This window comes from Manihot esculenta, chromosome 12 (assembly GCF_001659605.2).
Source record: "Manihot esculenta cultivar AM560-2 chromosome 12, M.esculenta_v8, whole genome shotgun sequence".
NCBI lineage: Eukaryota > Viridiplantae > Streptophyta > Magnoliopsida > Malpighiales > Euphorbiaceae > Manihot > Manihot esculenta.
This window is the reverse complement of record NC_035172.2, coordinates 19,192,498-19,212,012: the sequence shown is the minus strand read 5'-3', so window position 1 is coordinate 19,212,012 and position 19,515 is coordinate 19,192,498. Positions and strand designations below refer to the sequence as shown.

The 19,515-nt window shown below is 34.8% G+C and overlaps 1 protein-coding gene across 3 annotated transcripts; it reads left to right on the top strand.

Annotated features, from left to right (window-relative positions):
• The first annotated feature begins 574 nt into the window (after positions 1 to 574).
• LOC110628052 lies at positions 575 to 18,726 on the top strand. 3 transcript variants are annotated; one of them, XM_021774496.2, is made up of 2 exons: positions 575 to 1,156; positions 18,521 to 18,726. In XM_021774496.2, exons 1-2 carry the CDS (start codon positions 588 to 590, stop codon positions 18,537 to 18,539), a joined length of 588 nt encoding a protein of 195 aa, XP_021630188.1. In that variant the 5' UTR covers positions 575 to 587; the 3' UTR covers positions 18,540 to 18,726. The 3 variants fall into 3 exon arrangements, 1 of the variants encoding a protein (XP_021630188.1); XR_006347904.1 differs by lacking the exon at positions 575 to 1,156 and adding an exon at positions 16,894 to 17,295; XR_002489953.2 differs by lacking the exon at positions 575 to 1,156 and adding an exon at positions 16,894 to 17,308.
• Positions 18,727 to 19,515: the final 789 nt, after the last annotated feature.

Genomic DNA, 19,515 nt, shown 5'->3' with positions numbered 1-19,515 from the left:
ATAATCAATTTATATGTTATTATAGTTTAGAAAAGAAAAATTAATAATAATTTTAAAATAATTAAAAAAATTGAAGAAATTTAAAATTTTAAAAATTTTTATGTTAAAATTATTAATATATTTTTTCTTAAAAAATAAAAAAATTAAACAAAAACTATATATTGAAAAAAAGAGATAAAAATATTTTTATTATTTTTTTTTAATTTGAAAACTTGCAATAATGAGTAACAATGAGTTTTATGATATAATAAAATTAAAATTGAGAAAATTTAAAAAAAAATAAATTAAGTAATTAAATTTAAAATACTATTAAAATTAAAAGAATCTAAGTAAATATGCATACATCTAGATTTCCCCTAATTTGACTTGTTTGCGTCAGTGGTTAGGACAGCAGCAGTGAATTTGTATTAGGTCTTGGTCATCCCGCGTCTTCTTGGCAGGTCCCATCCCCGATTTGAAAAGTTCCAAGCAGCTTGTTCCGCTTAATTTCCTTCGTATCAAACTAAATAACCATTAGTTTCTCTTATATATACATTTCAGGATTCTTCTACATAAAGCTAAATTTTGTTCCATAGCTACTGCTTATAATGAGTGTTGTTGAAGAGGCTGCTGTCGGAGCCGCTCTTGGATTTTTGCTTCAAGCAATTAAAGAAGCAAAAGAAAAGGCAGTCTTCTTCAGAAGAACCCTTCAAAGTCTCCAGGATACGCTTCAGAACGTGAGGCCGATCATTCATGAAGTCCTGAAGATTGAAAATGCTCCTACTGATGCATGCAACAGATTTGTCCAGATGTTGAAGAAAGCTGAGATGCTTGTTGAAATGTATTCGGACATCAGTAAATGGAAATTGCTTAAGAAGCGTAAGGTCAAGAAGCTGATTCAAGAAATGGATGCTTCAATTCAAAGGTTTATGACAAGGGATTTTCAGGCTGAACAACTTCTCTACCTTGCAAAAATTAACGAGAAAATGGATCGTGTAATAGTATTGTTAGGGTTAGATTGTGATGCAGTTAATGGAAAAGAATTCAGTACTGAGACTGTAACCAATGGGAAGTCATCAAAGCCCAAGATTGAGAATGGGAGTGAAGGTCAGTCATCCAATCCTAAATTTGAATTCCACTGGAAAAGCAAGGGAAAATGCATTGACATTCGCTTCTGGTAAGTAGTTTCCTTTTCCAGTTTACAGATCCATGGGATTTTAGCCTGATATTTTTCTTTGTAGCTGTAGGGTTGCTTTTCTTGTCAATGCATGAGCATAAATATCTCGGTAATTCTACAAATATGGATTACTTCAACTGATATAAATAAAAGGAGTTACTTTTTTTAGGTTAATTTATATAGACTTTCATGAGATTTGACAAAACGCCTAGAATAGTCTCTTATTAAATTTTTATTAATAAATTAATTTTTAAATTTAATTTTCATATAATAAAATAAATTTTCTATTAATAAAAAGTATAAATTCTTGTTAGTTGACCATTTGATTAGATATTTTATATTTTTAATGATCAAAATACGCTTTTAAGTGATGAATATTTTTTTTTAATAAAAAGTTATATTATTCATTATTTTAATAATAAAATATTTAAAAATTACTATTTTAATTTTTAAAAATCGATGAATTTATAGTTTTTATCCATTATTATTTTTTATTTATTATCATTATAAATAATCTTAATTTTTAAAATATAAAAATTTATATTCATAATTTTTATACTTATAAAAATCAATTTAAGAAGATTCCAACTATAATATATAAGTATAAATTAATTTTTAAATTAAGTATAAAAATATATAAAAATTAATTTAGACGGACTCCTAAATATAAAGTTAATTTTTAATTAAGTATAAAATTAATATTTAATTTTTAAATCTGTCATTTTTATACTTACATAATATAAAATTAACTTTTAATTAAAAAAATTAACGTTTAATTAAAATAATGAATAAAATTAACTTTTAATTAAAAAAAAATAGCCACCTTGAAAGGTATTTTGATTATTAAGAAACATAAAACCTCTACTTAATGGTGAACTAATAAAAATTTGTACATTTTATTAATGGAATAACTATTTTGTTAAATGAAAATTAAATTTAAGAACTAATTTGTTATTGAAAATTTAATAAAACAATATTCTGTAGATTTTGTCAAATCTAAGGGAGATATCTGTAAATTACATTTGTTTAATACGACTTATAGACTATTAAAAGAAGTAGCCTTCTCTTTTTATTTAATCATAAAAGTGAATATCTCAAAATTAATAGTTGAGAAGACTGAATTTAAAATTTGACCCACTTAGAAAAAATCAACCAAATCATTCGTGATTAGCAATAAAAAAAAAGTTATTTGTATGTGATCCTCTATATATGCTACTAGTAGACCATGAATTTCTATTTTATTGGAATTGATGTTGCTGAAAATCAAATGACGATGTAGTTTAAACAAAACTATACTGTGATTGGCTAAACTTGTAAGGAAGAGAATGTGAAATGGTGATTGGTGCTCATAGCAGCCACTTCGATACTCAAATCAATATGCTGAAGAGTGGAAAGAATGCAATGAATTGCATAAAACTTGAGTAGTGTTTAAGAATAGCATATCTCTACTTCTGTAATTATTCTCCTTTTATATTGTAAGGAAGTGGGTATAAATATAGTATTTCCTGATATTCAGACAATAATATGGTCGACTTATTGATAAAGGATTTTCACCGGCTAATTGGTCGAGAATCTCGTGATCAAAGGTGTGAAAGGATCTGCTATATTGTAGTTGTTAACGGTAACTTCCTTATGGAGTCTTGCCCTAAAGTTACGAGGGCAGTCTTGTCCAACCTGAGACCAACCTGTCCTGAAGCGCCCAGGTCTCCTTTTCTCTTTGGATCCTGGCACCATAGTCATCCGGGTCTTACTTTCTACAAGTGGACCACATATTGGTTTATCAAATCCTTGCCATGTGGCCCAGTCTTATGGTGACAGCTCACTGCCTACTTTGAGCGAATCTCATGTAGCATCAGAGGTCCCCCACTGGACTTTGATTCTTTAGATTCAAAGATAACAGTTGTCTTCATGATCTGGGTCATTTGGCTTATTTGTCCAGGCTGAGCACATGATGTCCTTGCTTTCTTCTTGCTTGCCCTGCCGATGAGTCAATTTTAGGATCTTGTCCTGGCAAAAATTGATCCGAGAGATATAATAATGCCTTGACAAGTTTTCGAGCATTTTTCAGCCCTTGCGAGCTCTCGGATCTTTTGTAACCTTGTTGTGCTTTCGAGCATTTTCCAGCCCTGGCATGGCTTTCTCTAGCCCTGACAACCTTTCTAGCATCAAATGCATTTGCGAGCTTTTAGGCATTTTTCTAGCCCTAGTGCGCTTTCGGCCTTTCTCTTGCCCTGATGGACTTTTGGGAATCAAATGTCTTTGCGAGTTTCCGGGTATTTTTCTAGCCCTGTTGTGCTTCCAAGCTTTCTCTAGCCCTGACGAGCTTCAGGCATCAAATGCCTTTGTGAGCTTCTGGGATTTTCCAACCCTGACGTAGCTTTCTCTAGCCCTGATGAGCTTTCTAGCATTAAATGCATTTATGAGCTTCTGGGCATTTTTCTAACCCTGGCGTACTTTCGGGCTTTCTCTAGCCCTAATGAGATTTTGGGCATCAAATGCCTTTACGAGCTTTCGGGTATTTTCCAATCCTGGCGTGGCTTTCTCGTGTTCTGATAAGCTTTCTCGCATCAAATGCCTTTACATGTTTCCGAGCAATTTTCTAATCCTTACGAGCTCCTTGGCCTTTTCTAGCCTTTACGAGCATTTTTTATCCCTGATCCTAGTCCTGATATGCCTCCAGGCATCAAATGCCTTTGCGAGCTTTTGGGCATTTTTTCAGCCTGTCGTGCTTCCCGGCTTTCTATAGCCTTGGCCTGCTTCTAGGGTTTCTCTAGCCTTGTCGAGCTTTCTAGCCTTTTATAGCCCTGACGAGCTTTTGATCATTTTTCTCATTGTAAAAAGTTTTAGATTTTCAGGAGTGATTGTAAGAGTAGCGACACATGCCTGTAATTCTCTTTGTGAGATGGGACCAACGCTCTCAGTCGCTTGGCTTGGTATATAACCAACTTGCAGCCTGGCATCAAATATCTTAAAAACTTCTTGTGAAGTAGGACTAAGACCTGGTAGGTTGACCTAGCGTACTGTAACGACCCATAAACCGGACCGCTACTGGTGCTAGGATCCAGATCAGCTTAAGGCCGCCGGGACCCATAGCAAGCCTAACATATCTCCTATCACCTGGTCAAATCCCATACATGATCAAAACATTATCATAAAAACTTTAAAACATTTCATATACCAAGCTTGATCCGTATACTACATAACCGAAGACATAAAGAACCCCCCTACTAAAGCCCTCAACAAAGCTCTAGCTGGGTCAACATAACATACATCAAGCTGGGATCACATCCGATGAACCAAAACCTAACCTGTACATGCATCAAAACCATAAGCATAAGACCTCCACTAGAGTCCTCATCAAATACTCTAGCGTGGTAAACATCACATGCCACCAGTTTGGTTCACACACAACTCAACAATAAAAACATAACATACATCATGTACAAAAAGGGACTAACCAAGCCTTAGGGCCAAGCACAATTCTAATCCATAAACATAACTCTACTTTACGTTACATTACATCACATTGTCTTCCATTACATTATATCAATTTACATTACATGTCCACACTAAAACACTAATCTATTACAAAGCCATAACCTTTACCCTTGACGTCTTCCCGGACTACCTCAGACCTACAAACCTGGGGGTTAGGGAGAGAGGTGAGCTAAAAAGCCCAGTGAGCAGAACAGGGAAAACAATAATAATAAAACATGCTTTCATGGAATGCGTCACAGCACAAACATTTCACATAACGGATGGACATGACCACCAAAACTCCCTCTGTCTGTGTCCGGCCCTCAAAGGAGCTCCTCAGGACTTCTGTAACATAACACGGTGCCCGGCCCTTCGGACTCCTCAGGACTTCATTATGCCCGGCCCTCGGTAGGGCTCCTCAGAACTTCATTAACATATCATAGCTAGGGCTATTGGGGTCGCCTTGGTCCATCCACATCAATAATAAATTATGCAATGCAGCATATTCGTGATCTCTAATGCAAGCAACCTACTACATATACATGGTATTCATGATGCGTGAAACATGCTAAAAACATTTGAGTTAGTTCTACTCACCTCTGGCAGACGCTGGACTGACTCTGCAACCGCTAACACTGCTGGCCCCCTCGGTCCCTCGGGTCCGATCCTACACAGGTGGACTCGAATGAGGTGCCAAACACACTCTAAACAACTCATAAACAACTCCCCAAAAACCCCCTAAAACATCATAGAATAACTATAGAAATCATGCAAAGGAAGGCTGAACAGGGCACTTTCGGCGGCAGGTTCGGCGGCCGAAAGTCCCTCCAGAGCCGAAAGCCATGCACCTTCGGCGGCACCTTCGGCAGCCGAAGGTTCCTTCCAGATCCGAAACTCATGCATGTTCGGCGGCACCTTCGGTGGCCGAAACTCCCTTCCAGAGCCGAAAGTCCAACTCTCAAGGGCAGGGTTCGGCAGCCAAAAGCTTGCCTCCACAGGCAGGTTCGGCAGCCGAAAGTCCTTTCGGCTGCCGAACCTGAGTTCTTCCAGAATGGCAGAACTCAGCTTCCTCATGCACAAACAGCCTCCAACCCTTCCAAAACAACCCAAAACCTCACATGCTCTCTCCCAAGCATGCATACACACTCCCACATGCATAAACTAGCCTAAACCTCCAACATAACATCACATAAACATACATTAAGCATAAAACCACCATAATCTCTAACATGCACATCTACTCTATCCCATGCATCAAAACTTCTTAAAACTTCATTAAACATAAAGGAAAGCAAAGATCCACACTTACCTCTTGAAGATCGAGGGTTGGTGCGATTCCTAACTTAGAGATGGGAGAAATCTAGCTCCTTGGGTCTCCAAGTTCCCAAAACTTGATTTAATCTTTAAAACTTCAAAACCCAAAAGGAAACTCATAAAAACATGGAGGATTTGAAGAAAGAACATGAAATCAACCAAAGGAGGACATGAACACACCTGAGCTCGAGAATGGGGAGAAAACTCGCCCATTTTCGGTCTGAGGGCCTTTTATAGGTGGCCGCTCAACCACCTTCGGCGGCCTATGCTGCTTCCGCAACTTCACCACCTTCGGCAGCCTAACGTGCCTCCTAAACTATCCCATGTTCGGCGGCCGAACCTGGTTTCTGCCCTCAAAGCCTTCGGAGGCCTAAAGCACTCCCGAAACAGCCCCATGTTCGGCGGCCGAACTTGAGGTTCGGCGGCCGGACCTTGGTCCTTCCTCCTTGGCCTATTCTTTTCAAAACTCTATTTCTTTTCCATTTAAAACCATAAAATCATGTGAAAACATTTTAGAAAACACATTTTATCCTTCTAGAAGGCTCTGGCATTTTTGAATTCCGGATTCTGACAGCGATGCCGCCGAAAAGTTGGGATTCCGATGCCAGGATCTAGCCGGGTATTACACGTACACCCGCCTTCAGGCCTGGCATTAAATGCCTTAGAAATTCCTCGGGGTTAACACCCGATCTTTTGGCTTGGCATATACCCGCCATGCGATCTTGGTATGAAATTCCTTAGAAACTTCTCGGGACTAACACCCGGTAGGTCAGCCTAGCGTATTCCCACCTTCAGGCTTGGCATTAAATGTTTTAGAAACTCATCGAAATTTACACCCGGAAGGTCAATTTGCCGTATACCTACCTTGAGACCTGGCATGAGCTGCCTTAGAAATTTCTCGAGATTAACACCCGATCTTCTGGTCTAGCGTATACCCGCCATGCGACCTTGGCATGAAATATCTTAGAAACTTCTCGGGACTAACACTCGATCGGTCAGCCTAGCATATACCAACCTTCAGGCCTAGTATTAAATGCCTTAGAAACTCCTCAGGACTAACACATGGGAGGTCGGTCTGCGTATGCCCCCATTGAGACCTGGCATGAACTTCATTAGAAACTTCTCGAGATTAACACTTGGTCTTTTGGCCTGGCATATACTCGCCTTGAGGCCTTTCTATGAAATTCCTTAGAAATTTTTTTATGATACAAGACTAACACCCAGTCTTTTGGCTTGGCGTATACCCACCTTGCAGCCTGACATGAAAATGCCTTATTGTGCGGGACCCATGCCCGGATGGCCATGTGGCCATTTTTTGAATGTGTTTCCGCGGACCAATGCATAGATTTTGGCTTGGCGTTTGCCTTGTGGCCTGGCATAAGATACATTGTTTATGCGAAACCTATGCCCGAATGGCCTTATGGCCTTTTATGAATTTGTACCCGCGGACCAATACCCGGATTATAATGTAGGACCCATGCCCGGATGGCCTGATAATTGCCTTATGGCCTTTGTTCTTGTCTCTATACTTTCGTCCATCCAATCGATTTTGATTTTTCTATCAAAAAGAAGCTTGAAGAATGCATCCGATTTTATAACATTACCATAAATCATAAATATTTCTCTAATGATAAAATAAAAGACTCAATCTTCTGACTTGACCAATTTCAAAACTCGGAGTTTGACCCACAAGCTAGACATCTGTGACATTTCCCCTATTTTCACTACTAGTAACACTCAGTCCTCCTACAACCACATGAATAATCCCTACAAGTTCATTGTCAGGGGTAGTTTCGAGAATTATTACCTCAAGCTTAGGCCTCCTATCTTTTTCTACTCTCTCTGATGAACTTTTGAATTCTGTCATTTTTATCGATTTCGTCTTTCAAATGCCAGCACTCCTCCATTTGTATGTCCATAGTCTTCATGAAAACAACGGTACTTAGTCCTGTCTCATTTTGTAGCTTTCTTAGGGTTGAGTTTGAGAGACCACCTGATCTTCTCATTGTATTTTCTAATCCACATTAGAATATGTGTTCATGAGTCATTCAATGGAATATAATTCTTATACTTACTTTGGTCATTCCTTCCTCGGAAGTCTGGATAACTTTTGTGTTTTCCCCTATATCCTTGCTTCTCCAGCTTTTGGTCTTATTTTTGGGTTCTTTTGTCCTCATCCTTCCTTTCTAGTACCTTGGAGCAGCCTATACTACCTTCCAGTCTTCGTCTTTTGGATCAACGTCTAATGAATCCTCTTCCTCGAACTTATCATTCCCTTTGAACCGCGTCTAGATTGCCCTTGTCCGAGGCCTTGAGGTATCAATAGAGACTTCCTCTCTTCCTCTGGGAGCCATGAAAGACGCATCTTCCCAAGCTTGTATTGCTAGTAAATAACGTGCAACCTTCTAACGTACTGAAATATTTGATCAATGCTCAGGTTATTGGGACCTGCCTTGTTGATAATAGGGAGTTTGTTTTGTCCACTAGTAGGAGTAAAAAAAAATTATAACATCCTTATTTATAGCAACCATAGCAGCAGCCCGTGAATTGTCGGCCATTTCTAAAGATTAAAAAAAAATTCTTTTTGAGAGAAAAGGGATAATAGATCGATTTTAATCCAAATGAACAGAGAGAATTCAATAGATTTCCTGACAACAGATTTAAATGATACTGCTGAAAATAAAATGATGACATGGCCAGAACGGAGCTGTACTGTGATTGGCTAAACTTGCAAGAAAGAGAATGTGTGGTGGTGAGTGCCAACGGCAACCACTCCGACGCTCAAGTCAGTATGCTAAAAAATAGAGAGAATGTAATGAACTGCATAGAACTTGAGTAGTATCTAAGAATAGCGTACATTTACCTCTGTAATCATTCTCTTTTTATACTGTAAGGAAGTGGGTATAAATATAGTATTTCTTGATAATTCAGTAATGATGTGGCCGGCTTGTTGGTAAAAGATTTTCTCTAGCTAATTGGTTGAGAATCCCGTACTTGAAGGTACGAAGGGAATCTGCTAGATTGTAGTTGTTAACGGTAACTTTCTTATAGAGTCTCGTCTTGAAGATATGAGGGTGAGTCTTGTCCAACTTGAGGTTAACCTGTCCTGAAGCGTCCGGACCTCCTTTTCTCTTTGGATTCAGATACCATGGTCGTCTGGTCCTTCTTTTCTATAGGTGCAATCGCATATTGATTTATTAGATTCTTATTATGTGGCCCAGTCTTATAGTAATAATTTATTGCTTACCTTAGAGCGAATTTCATGTAGCATCAGAAATCAGAACCTCTAGTATTTCTAAGGAAAGAAGAGCTCATATATTTTATGGTTAAGACTACTACAACAAGCTCATATATATATTTTATGGTTAAGACTACTTGAGCATGCTGAAGAATTATTATATATAATATATAATTATTATATTTAAAACGTTTAGATGACCATTGATCATGATGAATTCATCATTGCATACAACAGTTATATACACTGATTGCATGGTAAAATTTTATTTTCATGCTCAGTTGAAACTTATGAAGCATATCATTTAGTTGACTCCCTGGTGTTAAAACAAACAAGGATGCCATTGTGAAATTCCCATGTTTTGGAATCTCACAAAACTTTTTCTCACTTTTAAAACTTTTTCATCTCAAGTAAATGCCCCAACCGTAAAACTCACTGGAAAGGGCTGCCGCGGATTTATGTTATTAATAATTTATTTATTTTATTTCTGTAAAAAAAAATAATTATATTGGTGAATATTTTTATATTAATTTTAAACATGATTTTGATGATAAAAAGTTTGAATTTGGTTAAATGAGTGATAATTAATAGTTGTATTAAATATGATTTAAATGTTTGCATGTAAGAATTATATATGTGATTATTTTATTTATGTTAAATATTTTATATTAGCATTACAAATGTATATTAAAATTTTACTGAATAAGGTAGGATTTGTCGAAAATAAACAACATTTATTTTCTTTAAATTATTGCTTTACTTGATTCATAATGATTTATGAAACTATCTAATTTATTAATTAAATGAAATATATTTTTAAACTTATAAGTCTTGTTGAATCGAAGTGGTTCTTAGCGAATCAAGGTTGTTCACTAATATTTTGGTTTTAATAAATAATTGGACTATTAATAATGGACATACTTATATGAAACCATTACTATAAAAAACAAAGTTTCTGCGACGGATAACATATCTGTTGCAAAAAAAGTTTAGTTTTCGATGGATTGGGGTACAGATTTTGTGTCCGTAGCAAAGAATTTAATTACCGATGGAATCTGCGACAGATCAATGATAAAAAATATTTTAACAGTTAGTGACGGATTTCAGATAGATTAGTGATGAATTTAAAGAAAATTAGTGACGGATCTAGATCCGTCGCTAATTGCATTAGAGGATATATGGGTGGGTATTCGACCCACTCCAACGTTATGGAGATGGGTTTGAGCATTTCAAATTAATTTGAATGGGTTTAAAGTTTTTAATAATTAATTTAACCTTTAATAAATAATATTAACAAATAAAATTCAAAATAATGTATTATATAATTAAATTTAATATTTCATAAAACCTATATTTCTCACCCATATAAATTAGCAAATATATAACGAATAATTCTTTTTTTAACTATTTATATATAATTTTTTACTTTGTTTAATACTTTTTTCTTTATTATCTCTTTTATTTTATGTAATATTAATTACTTTTATCATTTCTTAATACTCTATTTCTCCTTGTATTTATATTATAAGATAAAATACTATATGTTAATTGATGCACAACAATTAGCCTTAAATTTTAAGTTTGATTTAACTTCTGCTGCTAACGTTTCGTTGAAGGCCCACAAAAACTTTTCGAAAAGAAAATTTTAGTAGGCACAACTTTTAAAAGTGTAATAAGGACCGTAGGCTTGTCATAAAATTCGAGACAAAAATTCTAGCGTTTAAGGAGTCAATTTTATATTTTAATATTTTTTAGATTTTTTTCATAATTTTCCATATTAGGATTTTTTTTCTATTATAAATAACTCTTTTTTTGACTATTTGGGACACTTTTTAATTTTTTAGAATTCAATAAGAAATTTCAATTTCTAGGTTTTTATTTTCTAAATTTCATCTTAACCAAATGTTATTGGTTAAAATTCCGAACGGAGTCTAAATAGTCCTATTTCAGTTGGTATTAGAGTGAAGTTCATCCATGGCCGACAACCAAGAGGCATGACTCGTTGCAATAAGATTACAAGATAAAGATAGACCTTCAAAACTTTTTTGGTTTGTTGGATGTAGAATCTGTCCTTGATTGCTTAGAGAAGGTTGATCGATTTTTCAAAGTTATGAACGTGGAAGAGGATCGAAAGGTTTTGATTGTGGCTTATAAAGCAAAGAGTGGTGCAGTAGCATGGTAGAATTATGTTCAAAACGAACTCTATCGCAGGAGGCTGCAACTTATACGAAACTGACTGTTGATGAAATAGATGATTAACAGTGATTCTTGCCTAGTAATCACGCTCCAAAAAGAGAATTTCGATATGCACGACTTTCAAAAGTGTGATATGAACCGTAGACCTGTCACAAAGTTCGAGATAAAAATTCCATCGTTTAAGGGGTCAATTTTACATTTTAATATTTTATAGATTTTTTTCATAATTTTCTATATTAGGATTTTTTTTCTATTACAAATAGCTATTTTCTTGGCTGTTTGGGATATTTTTCAATTTTTGAGAATTCAATAAGAAATTTCGGCTTCTAGTCTTTTGTTTTCTAAATTTCATTTTAACCAAACGTTATTGGTTAAAAATCTGGACAGAGTCTAAACAGTCCTATTTTAGTTGGTATTAGAGTGAAGTTCATCCATGGCCAACAACTAAGAGGCGCGACTCGCTGCAATTGAGGTTACAAGATAAAGATAAACCTTCAAAACTTTTTTTGTTCGTTGGATGCAGAATCTGTCCTTGATTGGTTAGCGGAGGTTAATTAATTTTTCAAAGTTATGAACATTGAAGAGGATCGAAAGGTTTCGATTGTGGCTTATAAATTAAAAGGTTGTGCAGCAGCATAGTGAAATTATGTTCAAAACGAACTCTGTCGCAGAAGGCTAGAACCTATACGAAACTGGCTGTTGATGAAGCAGATGATTGAACAATGATTCTTGCCTAGTAATCACGCTCAGATTTTATATAACCGGTATCATGACTATATTTAAGGGAGTCGAAGGGTGGATGAATATACAGAGGAGTGTTTGAGGTTGCAAGCAAGGTATGATGATTGTGGGAATAAAGCCCAGCAAGTTGCTCATTATAAGAGGGGACAGAATCACGAAATTTGTTGTATGATGGGAGTAACTGCAATTTTCACTTTGGCAGATGCTATTGAGATGGCGAAAAGAGCAGAAGAACGTGTTGAATGGTAGGCTCGACAATAGTCTAATCAGAACTTTAATTACAGAAATTCTGGTTCGACAGGAACTCAATAGTATAGAGGTAATTATAACGAATAGCCCTCTAGGGTTGTAAATTCTAGCAATCATCAGAATACTGTAGAAGAAAGGAGAGACAATAAGGGAAAGGCAATCATCAATATAGCAGACAAATGAGCCAAGACCAACATTTATTAGAAACCAACCGGAGACATAAGTTATCATTGCAGGCAATCTGGACATTGATCGAATAATTGTCTAGAATGCAAAGGAGTTAATAATAATCACCGACAAGTTATTGTGGTTGAATCTGAGGAGGAAAGGGATGAAGATGATAGGTCTATTGCTAGTTCTGAAGATGGGGAGACACCTATGTGGTGAAAAAAATTTTATGCTCGACGAAACAATAGGATGAGACACAAAGGAGAAAGATTTTTTAGGCAAAGTATAGTGCGGGAGAAGCAATTTGCAGGCTAATTATAGATAGTTGCAATTGTGAGAATTTGATAGCTAAACAATTGGTGGAGAAACTACAGTTGCCTACACAGCCTCACCCTTCGCCATACAAAGTTGGGTGGATTAAGGAAGTACCAACAATTGAAGTCAATAGAATCTACAGCGTGCCTATTTCGATTAGTAAATCTTACACTAAATCTGTTAATTATGATGTTATGGATATAGATTGCTGTGAAATTTTGTTAGATTGTCCTTGGCAGTTTGATGTTGATGCTTTGCATAAGGGGAAGGAGAATTCATATATATTTATGTTTACATGGAATCGGAAGAAGATTACTATTTTACCTTCTGGTTCTATGAAACATTCTAAAGTGGAGGGAAAAATTATTGTTACTGTCTCTACGGGGGTGCAAAGGCTATCAGGCGCAGTTGAGAAATCTAGAGGCACACTGTTTTATTGGTGAGAGAAAAGGTGAAGTGGAGGATGCACCATATTTACCACCACCCATCAAAGAGCTGTTGAAGGAGTTTCCTAGGGTAGTAGAGGAACCTTCAAAGCTTCCACTTTCGTGGAATTTTCAACATCGAATTGATCTCATTCTTGGATCCAAATTATCGAATTTGCGTCATTATAAGATGAGCCCAAAGAAGAGCGAAATCCTTCAAGAACAGGTTGAAGAATGATTGAAGAATTATTGAAGAAGTGGCACATTCGGGAGAGTATTAGCCCTTGCAGAGTTCCTGCCTTATTGGTTCTAAATAAAGAAGGAACCTAGAGAATGTGTGTGGATAGTGGAGCCATCAACAAGATTACGGTTCAATATCAATTTCCTATTCCTCAACTGGATGACATGCTGGATCAGTTACCAGGGTCTAAAATCTTCTCAAATATCAACCTTAAAAGTAGCTACCACCAAGTTCAGATTAAGGAGGGAGATGAATGGAAAACAACCATTAAAACTAAGAAAGGCTTGTACGAGTAGCTAGTTATGCCGTTTAGTTTGACGAATGCACCTAATACTTTCATGCAACTTATGAACCAAGTTTTGCATCCTTTCTTACGCAAATTTGTGTTGTTTATTTTGATGATATCTTAATTTTTAGTCGCAGCAAAGAAGAACAATTATAGTACCTCCGTCAAGTCATAATAGTCTTGCAAAAAAGTGAGTGGGTTATTAATTTAAAAAAATACATCGATATAACGAAGTGCATTCTGTTTCTTAGATTTGTTGTTAGTGAAAAATGGATACATGTTGATAAGAAAAAGGTAGAAGCAATACGGAATTGGCCCATTCCCAAAAATATTTTAGAAGTCCGCAGTTTTCATGGACTTGCTACTTTCTATCAGCAGTTTATCAGAAATTTCAGCAGTATCGTTGCCCCTATCACAGATTGTTTGAAGAAAGAGAGAGTGCAGAAATTTACTTGGATTGACACTGCCAACAAAAGCTTTAAGGATATTAAAGATAAGCTTACTTCTGCCCCTATTCTTACTCTACCTGATTTTGATAAATTGTTTGAGGTTGAATGTGATGCTTGTGGAGTTAGGATTGATGATGTATTATTGCAGTCTAATAGGCCTATTGCCTTCTTTAGTGAGAAATTGAATGATGCTAGGAAGAAATGGTTTACTTATGAGCAATAATTATATGTAGTATTTCAGGCCTTTAAAATTTGAGAACAATATCTGATGGGGCGAAAGTTCATTATTCACACAGATCATCAACCTTTGATTCACTTTAAGACTAAAAAATATGTGAATAAGATGCATGCTCGATGGGTGATTTATTTTGAAGTTTTTTATTATGTCATAAAATATAAGGCTAGCCATAGTAATAAGGTAGTAGACGTTTTGAGTAGGAGAGCTACTTTGTTGATTACAGTTAGTCAGGAGGTTGTGAGTTTTGAATTCTTGAAGGATTTATATGCTACAGAAAATGATTTTGCTGATAAATGAGCAAAGGTCCAAGTTGGCTAGCTTGCTGATGGATTTTTAATATATGATGGCTTTCTTTTTAAGGAGAATAGGTTATGCATTTCTCGCCCTTTTCTGTGGAAAAAATTTATTCGAAAGGTCCATGGAGGAGGTTTGAGTGGGCATTTGAGATATGATAAGACTATTCTGGTTTAGAAGAGCATTTTTATTGGACACAATTAAAAAATAATACAGGTCGAATGGTCCAGAAGTGCCCAGTTTGTCAAACTTAAAAGGGTCATTCGCAGAATACGGGTTTATACACTCCATTGCCTATTCCAGAATATCATTGGGAGGACTTGTTTATAGATTTTATTCTTGGCCTTCCACGTATTCAACGTGAATCTGATTCCATTTTTGTTATCGTTGACAACTTCTCCAAAATGGCGCATTTTATTCCTTACAAAAACACTAATGATACTTCTCACATTGCAAATTTTTTTTTCAGAAGGTTATTCATTTACATTGCATTCCTAAAACCATTACTTCTGACAGAGATTTGAAGTTTCTTGCTCACCTTTGAGTGACTTTATAGAAGTATTTTGGGACTAAACTTTGATACAGTAGTGTTGTCCATCCCAAACTGATGGCCAAACTGAAATAGTAAACTGCACTCTTGGCAATATTTTGTGTTGCATTTGCAGTGATAAGAAAACTGCTTGAAATCTTGCTCTTGTCCAAGCAGAATTTGCTTGCAACAATTTTGTCCACAGCTCTACAAAGATGTCATCCTTTCCAATTATGTATAGAAAAATTTCAGCGCATACAATTGATCTTATTACCCTTCTTATAGGTTTTTACAACAGTATTGCAACAAACAATTTGGTAAATCAACATGTGGACATTTTCAAACAGATACAACATTGCCTTATAGAAACCAATGACAAGTATAAAGTTACAGCTGATAAACATAGGCGTTTCAAGTCCTTCAATGTTGGTGATCAAGTTATAAGGTATTTACGCAAGGAACGAAGTGAAGGACAGAAAAAACTTGACCAAAAAAAGATTGGTTCATTTTAGATTATTCGAAAGATTAATGATAATGCCTATATTATTGACCTCCTAGATTATATGAAAATTTTCAAGACGTTTAACGTGGCAGATTTATTTCAGTACTACTTCACTGATAGCAACTCGAGATCATGTTCTTTACAAGTGGAAAGGAAAGATGTGGAGCAATTAGTTTTGAATCTTATGGCAGACTTGGACCAACCTTAACCTCTGCTACCAACGTCCGTTGGAGGCGCACAATAATTTTTTTTTTTTAAAAAATTTTGAGACGCACGACTTTTAAATGTGTGATGAGGGCCATAGGCTTAGTTACAAAGTTCGAGGTGAAAAATTTATCATTTTAGAAGGTCAATTTTACATTTTAATTAATTTTTTTAAATTTTTTATAATTTTCTATATTAAAGTTTTTTCTATTATAAATAGTTATTTTCTTTAACTGTTTGAGACACTTTTTAATTTTTAAAAATTCAATAAGAAATTTTAATTTTTAATATTTTTTTAAATTTTATTTTAATTAAATATTATTGGTTAAAATTTTGAGATAACTTAAATAGTCCTATTTCATTAATTAGTTTTAGTTAACACTTTTTATATTCTAATGTGGAGTGTTTAAAACTTATTTTATTGGATCTATTTACTGATTAGACTCTTCTCGTAAGTTGATAGTATATCAAATTAGATAAGCATCTTCTAATCTCTTAAAAAATATTTTAAAAAAATATAAAATTTACCCCTCATTTGAGAGTAGCTTTTTTATTTGTGATCATATTTTCATTTTAAATTACATTTATAAATAAATAAAATATTTTACTATAAAAAAAATAATTGTAGGGTTATATGTTTATAAAATTAACAATTTAAAGTAATAAATTTATATTTTAAAAATAATTTACCAATGCAATTTGCAAACATAATATCTCAATTTAAACATATTATTACTTTATCATATAATAGTTTAATTAAATATTAAAATTTAATATTTTTACTCAGTTTAACTTATTATGACAAAAAGATAAAATTTTTATTTTTATTTGATGAAAGTAATAGTACTAGTTTTTTAATTCAAACAAAAAATCTTATTCTCACCCCACTCTCACCAAGCCGTCAGCCTTCCTCTCCAAGTGTAATTAGACCTTCTCCTCCCCTCACACAGTCGGCAGCCTGCTTCTCACGCAACAGGTGGCAGCGGCCGCTAACAACCGTGGCAACGAAGCACAAAAATAATCTCCCTTCATCGGCGCTCACGTTCTGGCACCACTAGCGAGGCCCCTCAACGACGACATCATCTCGCTGTTGTTCGCATCTCTTCTTGGCATTTGGTGCATCTCGACGTCCATTTGGTCCAGCTACTCTACTATCCGGTGCTCGCCTCCGCTATGCACTACTCGCTACTTTTTGGTGCTCGCCGTCCTCGCCTATGGTCACCCGCTGCTCGCCTCTTGCCGAGAATCTAGCCGCTACACTGTCAAATCCACTGTTCGTAACCCTAGTAATCCCTCTCTATCTTTCCCTTTTTTGCCTTTTACAAGCTCAGTTGGATCATTTATGAACCTTAATTTCTTTGAATGAGGTTCAGCCTTTTAATTTCTAGGTTATGGGTTGATTTTATACTGACTTTGGTTGTGCCTGTGCGGCTGTGAATCTAATCTTATTGTTTTACTTCTGATTTTGACTTCATTTTTAAGCATTTTCACTGGTATTTTAATTTTTTATAGAATTTTTAATGTGTTATTGTTGATTACTGTTAATTTTATATCCTGCAATTTGCTTGTTAGCATTTCACTTCCATGAACTGACCAAATCCTACAACTTCACCAGTGTCTAGAATTTGAGTTACTGTAGCACTGACTACTCGTGCTACAGTGAGATGGTAAAATATGCACTATCTTGAGGTTGAATGCTCCTTGTGAACTTGTTTGATTTGATGTTAATGACTTGTAGAGCAGTTGATTGGATGATAGAACATTTAATATCAGAATTATAACATTGTTGCTGCATAATTTTATTAAAATTTTGTCAAAGACCGCCATCTCTACCAAAACAGCTCCAAATTATGAATCTGTAAATTTTGTCTCAATGCATAGAAAAGAAATTGGGAAACCTACCATTCTATTACTGTGTTTTAGCATTGTATTGAACCTAATTGGTGGTTAGGACATGATAACATTCTGTTAATGATAAATGGGATATTTTCCGACCCATATATAAATGATTTTGAGTCATTATTAGAAAAATTACTTATGATGAAACCATTAGTTGGCAATCACATGGTGTGTTTTGCATGCTTCCCTCTTTGACTTGGTGTTTAGTTCTGGGAAAACATCAATCTTGTTGGGTTGGGAAACCTGTTAGCACACATAATAAAGAGGACTGATTGCCAACTGCTCTAGGTGTAAGTTGATGAAAGAGATGTAATATTTTAAGGTTGGTATTCTTTCTTCACTTAATGAAATTCATTATTTTTCTCTTTTCTTTTAGGTTTTATTGGAGCAATTTTGAAGTAGGTTAGTGTTAGATTTCCATTGCAACATGGCCAAACTTTTTTTACTTTGTATATTTTATTGTTTTATTTGAAGAGTAATGTGGCACTACTTCTCTTTCTACTTCTGATTTATGCTTTTTTTTTTTTTTTAATTTCTCACATATTGAGAATGAGGCTGCATTTGACCATATTATTAAATACTATGGATCTCTTTTCTAGGCACGACAGGCACGACTAAACCAATGAGGGAGTAACTCATCGTGCAACCAGACAACCCACTTAACAGTTAATGTCCAACAAATTGATGGATTAGTTCTGAACTTTATGAATATTGGTAAATACTATGGATTTACTCTAAACTTTCAATTTTATAAACATTATTAAGTAATTGTGTATACGAACATGAATTATAATGAGTATGAATGATGTTTGATTTATATTGAATATGTTTCTTAGTTTTAAATTATTTAGATTATACAGGAAATGTCTAAATAAAAACAGGAAATTATTTTGTTGTTGATAATAAATATTGTTGAAAATATAAATAATTTTGCGATCGTTTTTCAATAGATTTGCAACAGATTTAATAAAATAATCTTAATATTTTCAATAGGTTTAGGTTGATTTTTATTAAAAGTCTTAATATTTTTTATAGATTTTTCGACAACCATGTTTAGTCGCCAATTATTTTTTGACAGATTAGCGACGAATTGATTATCGGATGAATTCAAAATTTCTGATGTATTTAATGAGGAATAAAGTTTGTTGCAAATATTTTTGATGGAATAATTCATTGAAAATTCGTGTTTAGATCTGTTACAAATATTTAAATGGATTGTAAATCCGTTGGAAAAAATTAATAACATGACTTTAAGTGACGGATTTGAGTTTGTTGGAAATTTATGGTTTAAAGTATCAGTGACGGATTTCGATTTCGTTGCTGATAGTCTTTTTTTTTTTTTAAATACATGAACCAAGTATTTTCAAATCATAAATAAGTGGGTTCTCCATGAAAAAAATAGTGAGACTCATTTTAATATTTCTTCGGTTCATGGTAGACCGGGTCAACCTAAAAATTTTCTATTAATAATTATGTTAGCATGTGATTGTGGGATCCTGATCATGACTTTTAATGATTAAAATTATTGACTTACTCTAATGAGTAAATTACAATCATATTTATGAGATTTAATTTAACTAATTAAAATATTCTT

What these genes read in the sequence shown, in the direction of transcription:
- LOC110628052 (XM_021774496.2), top strand. Translation starts at nt 588, where the DNA reads ATGAGTGTTGTTGAAGAGGCTGCTGTCGGAGCCGCTCTTGGATTTTTG.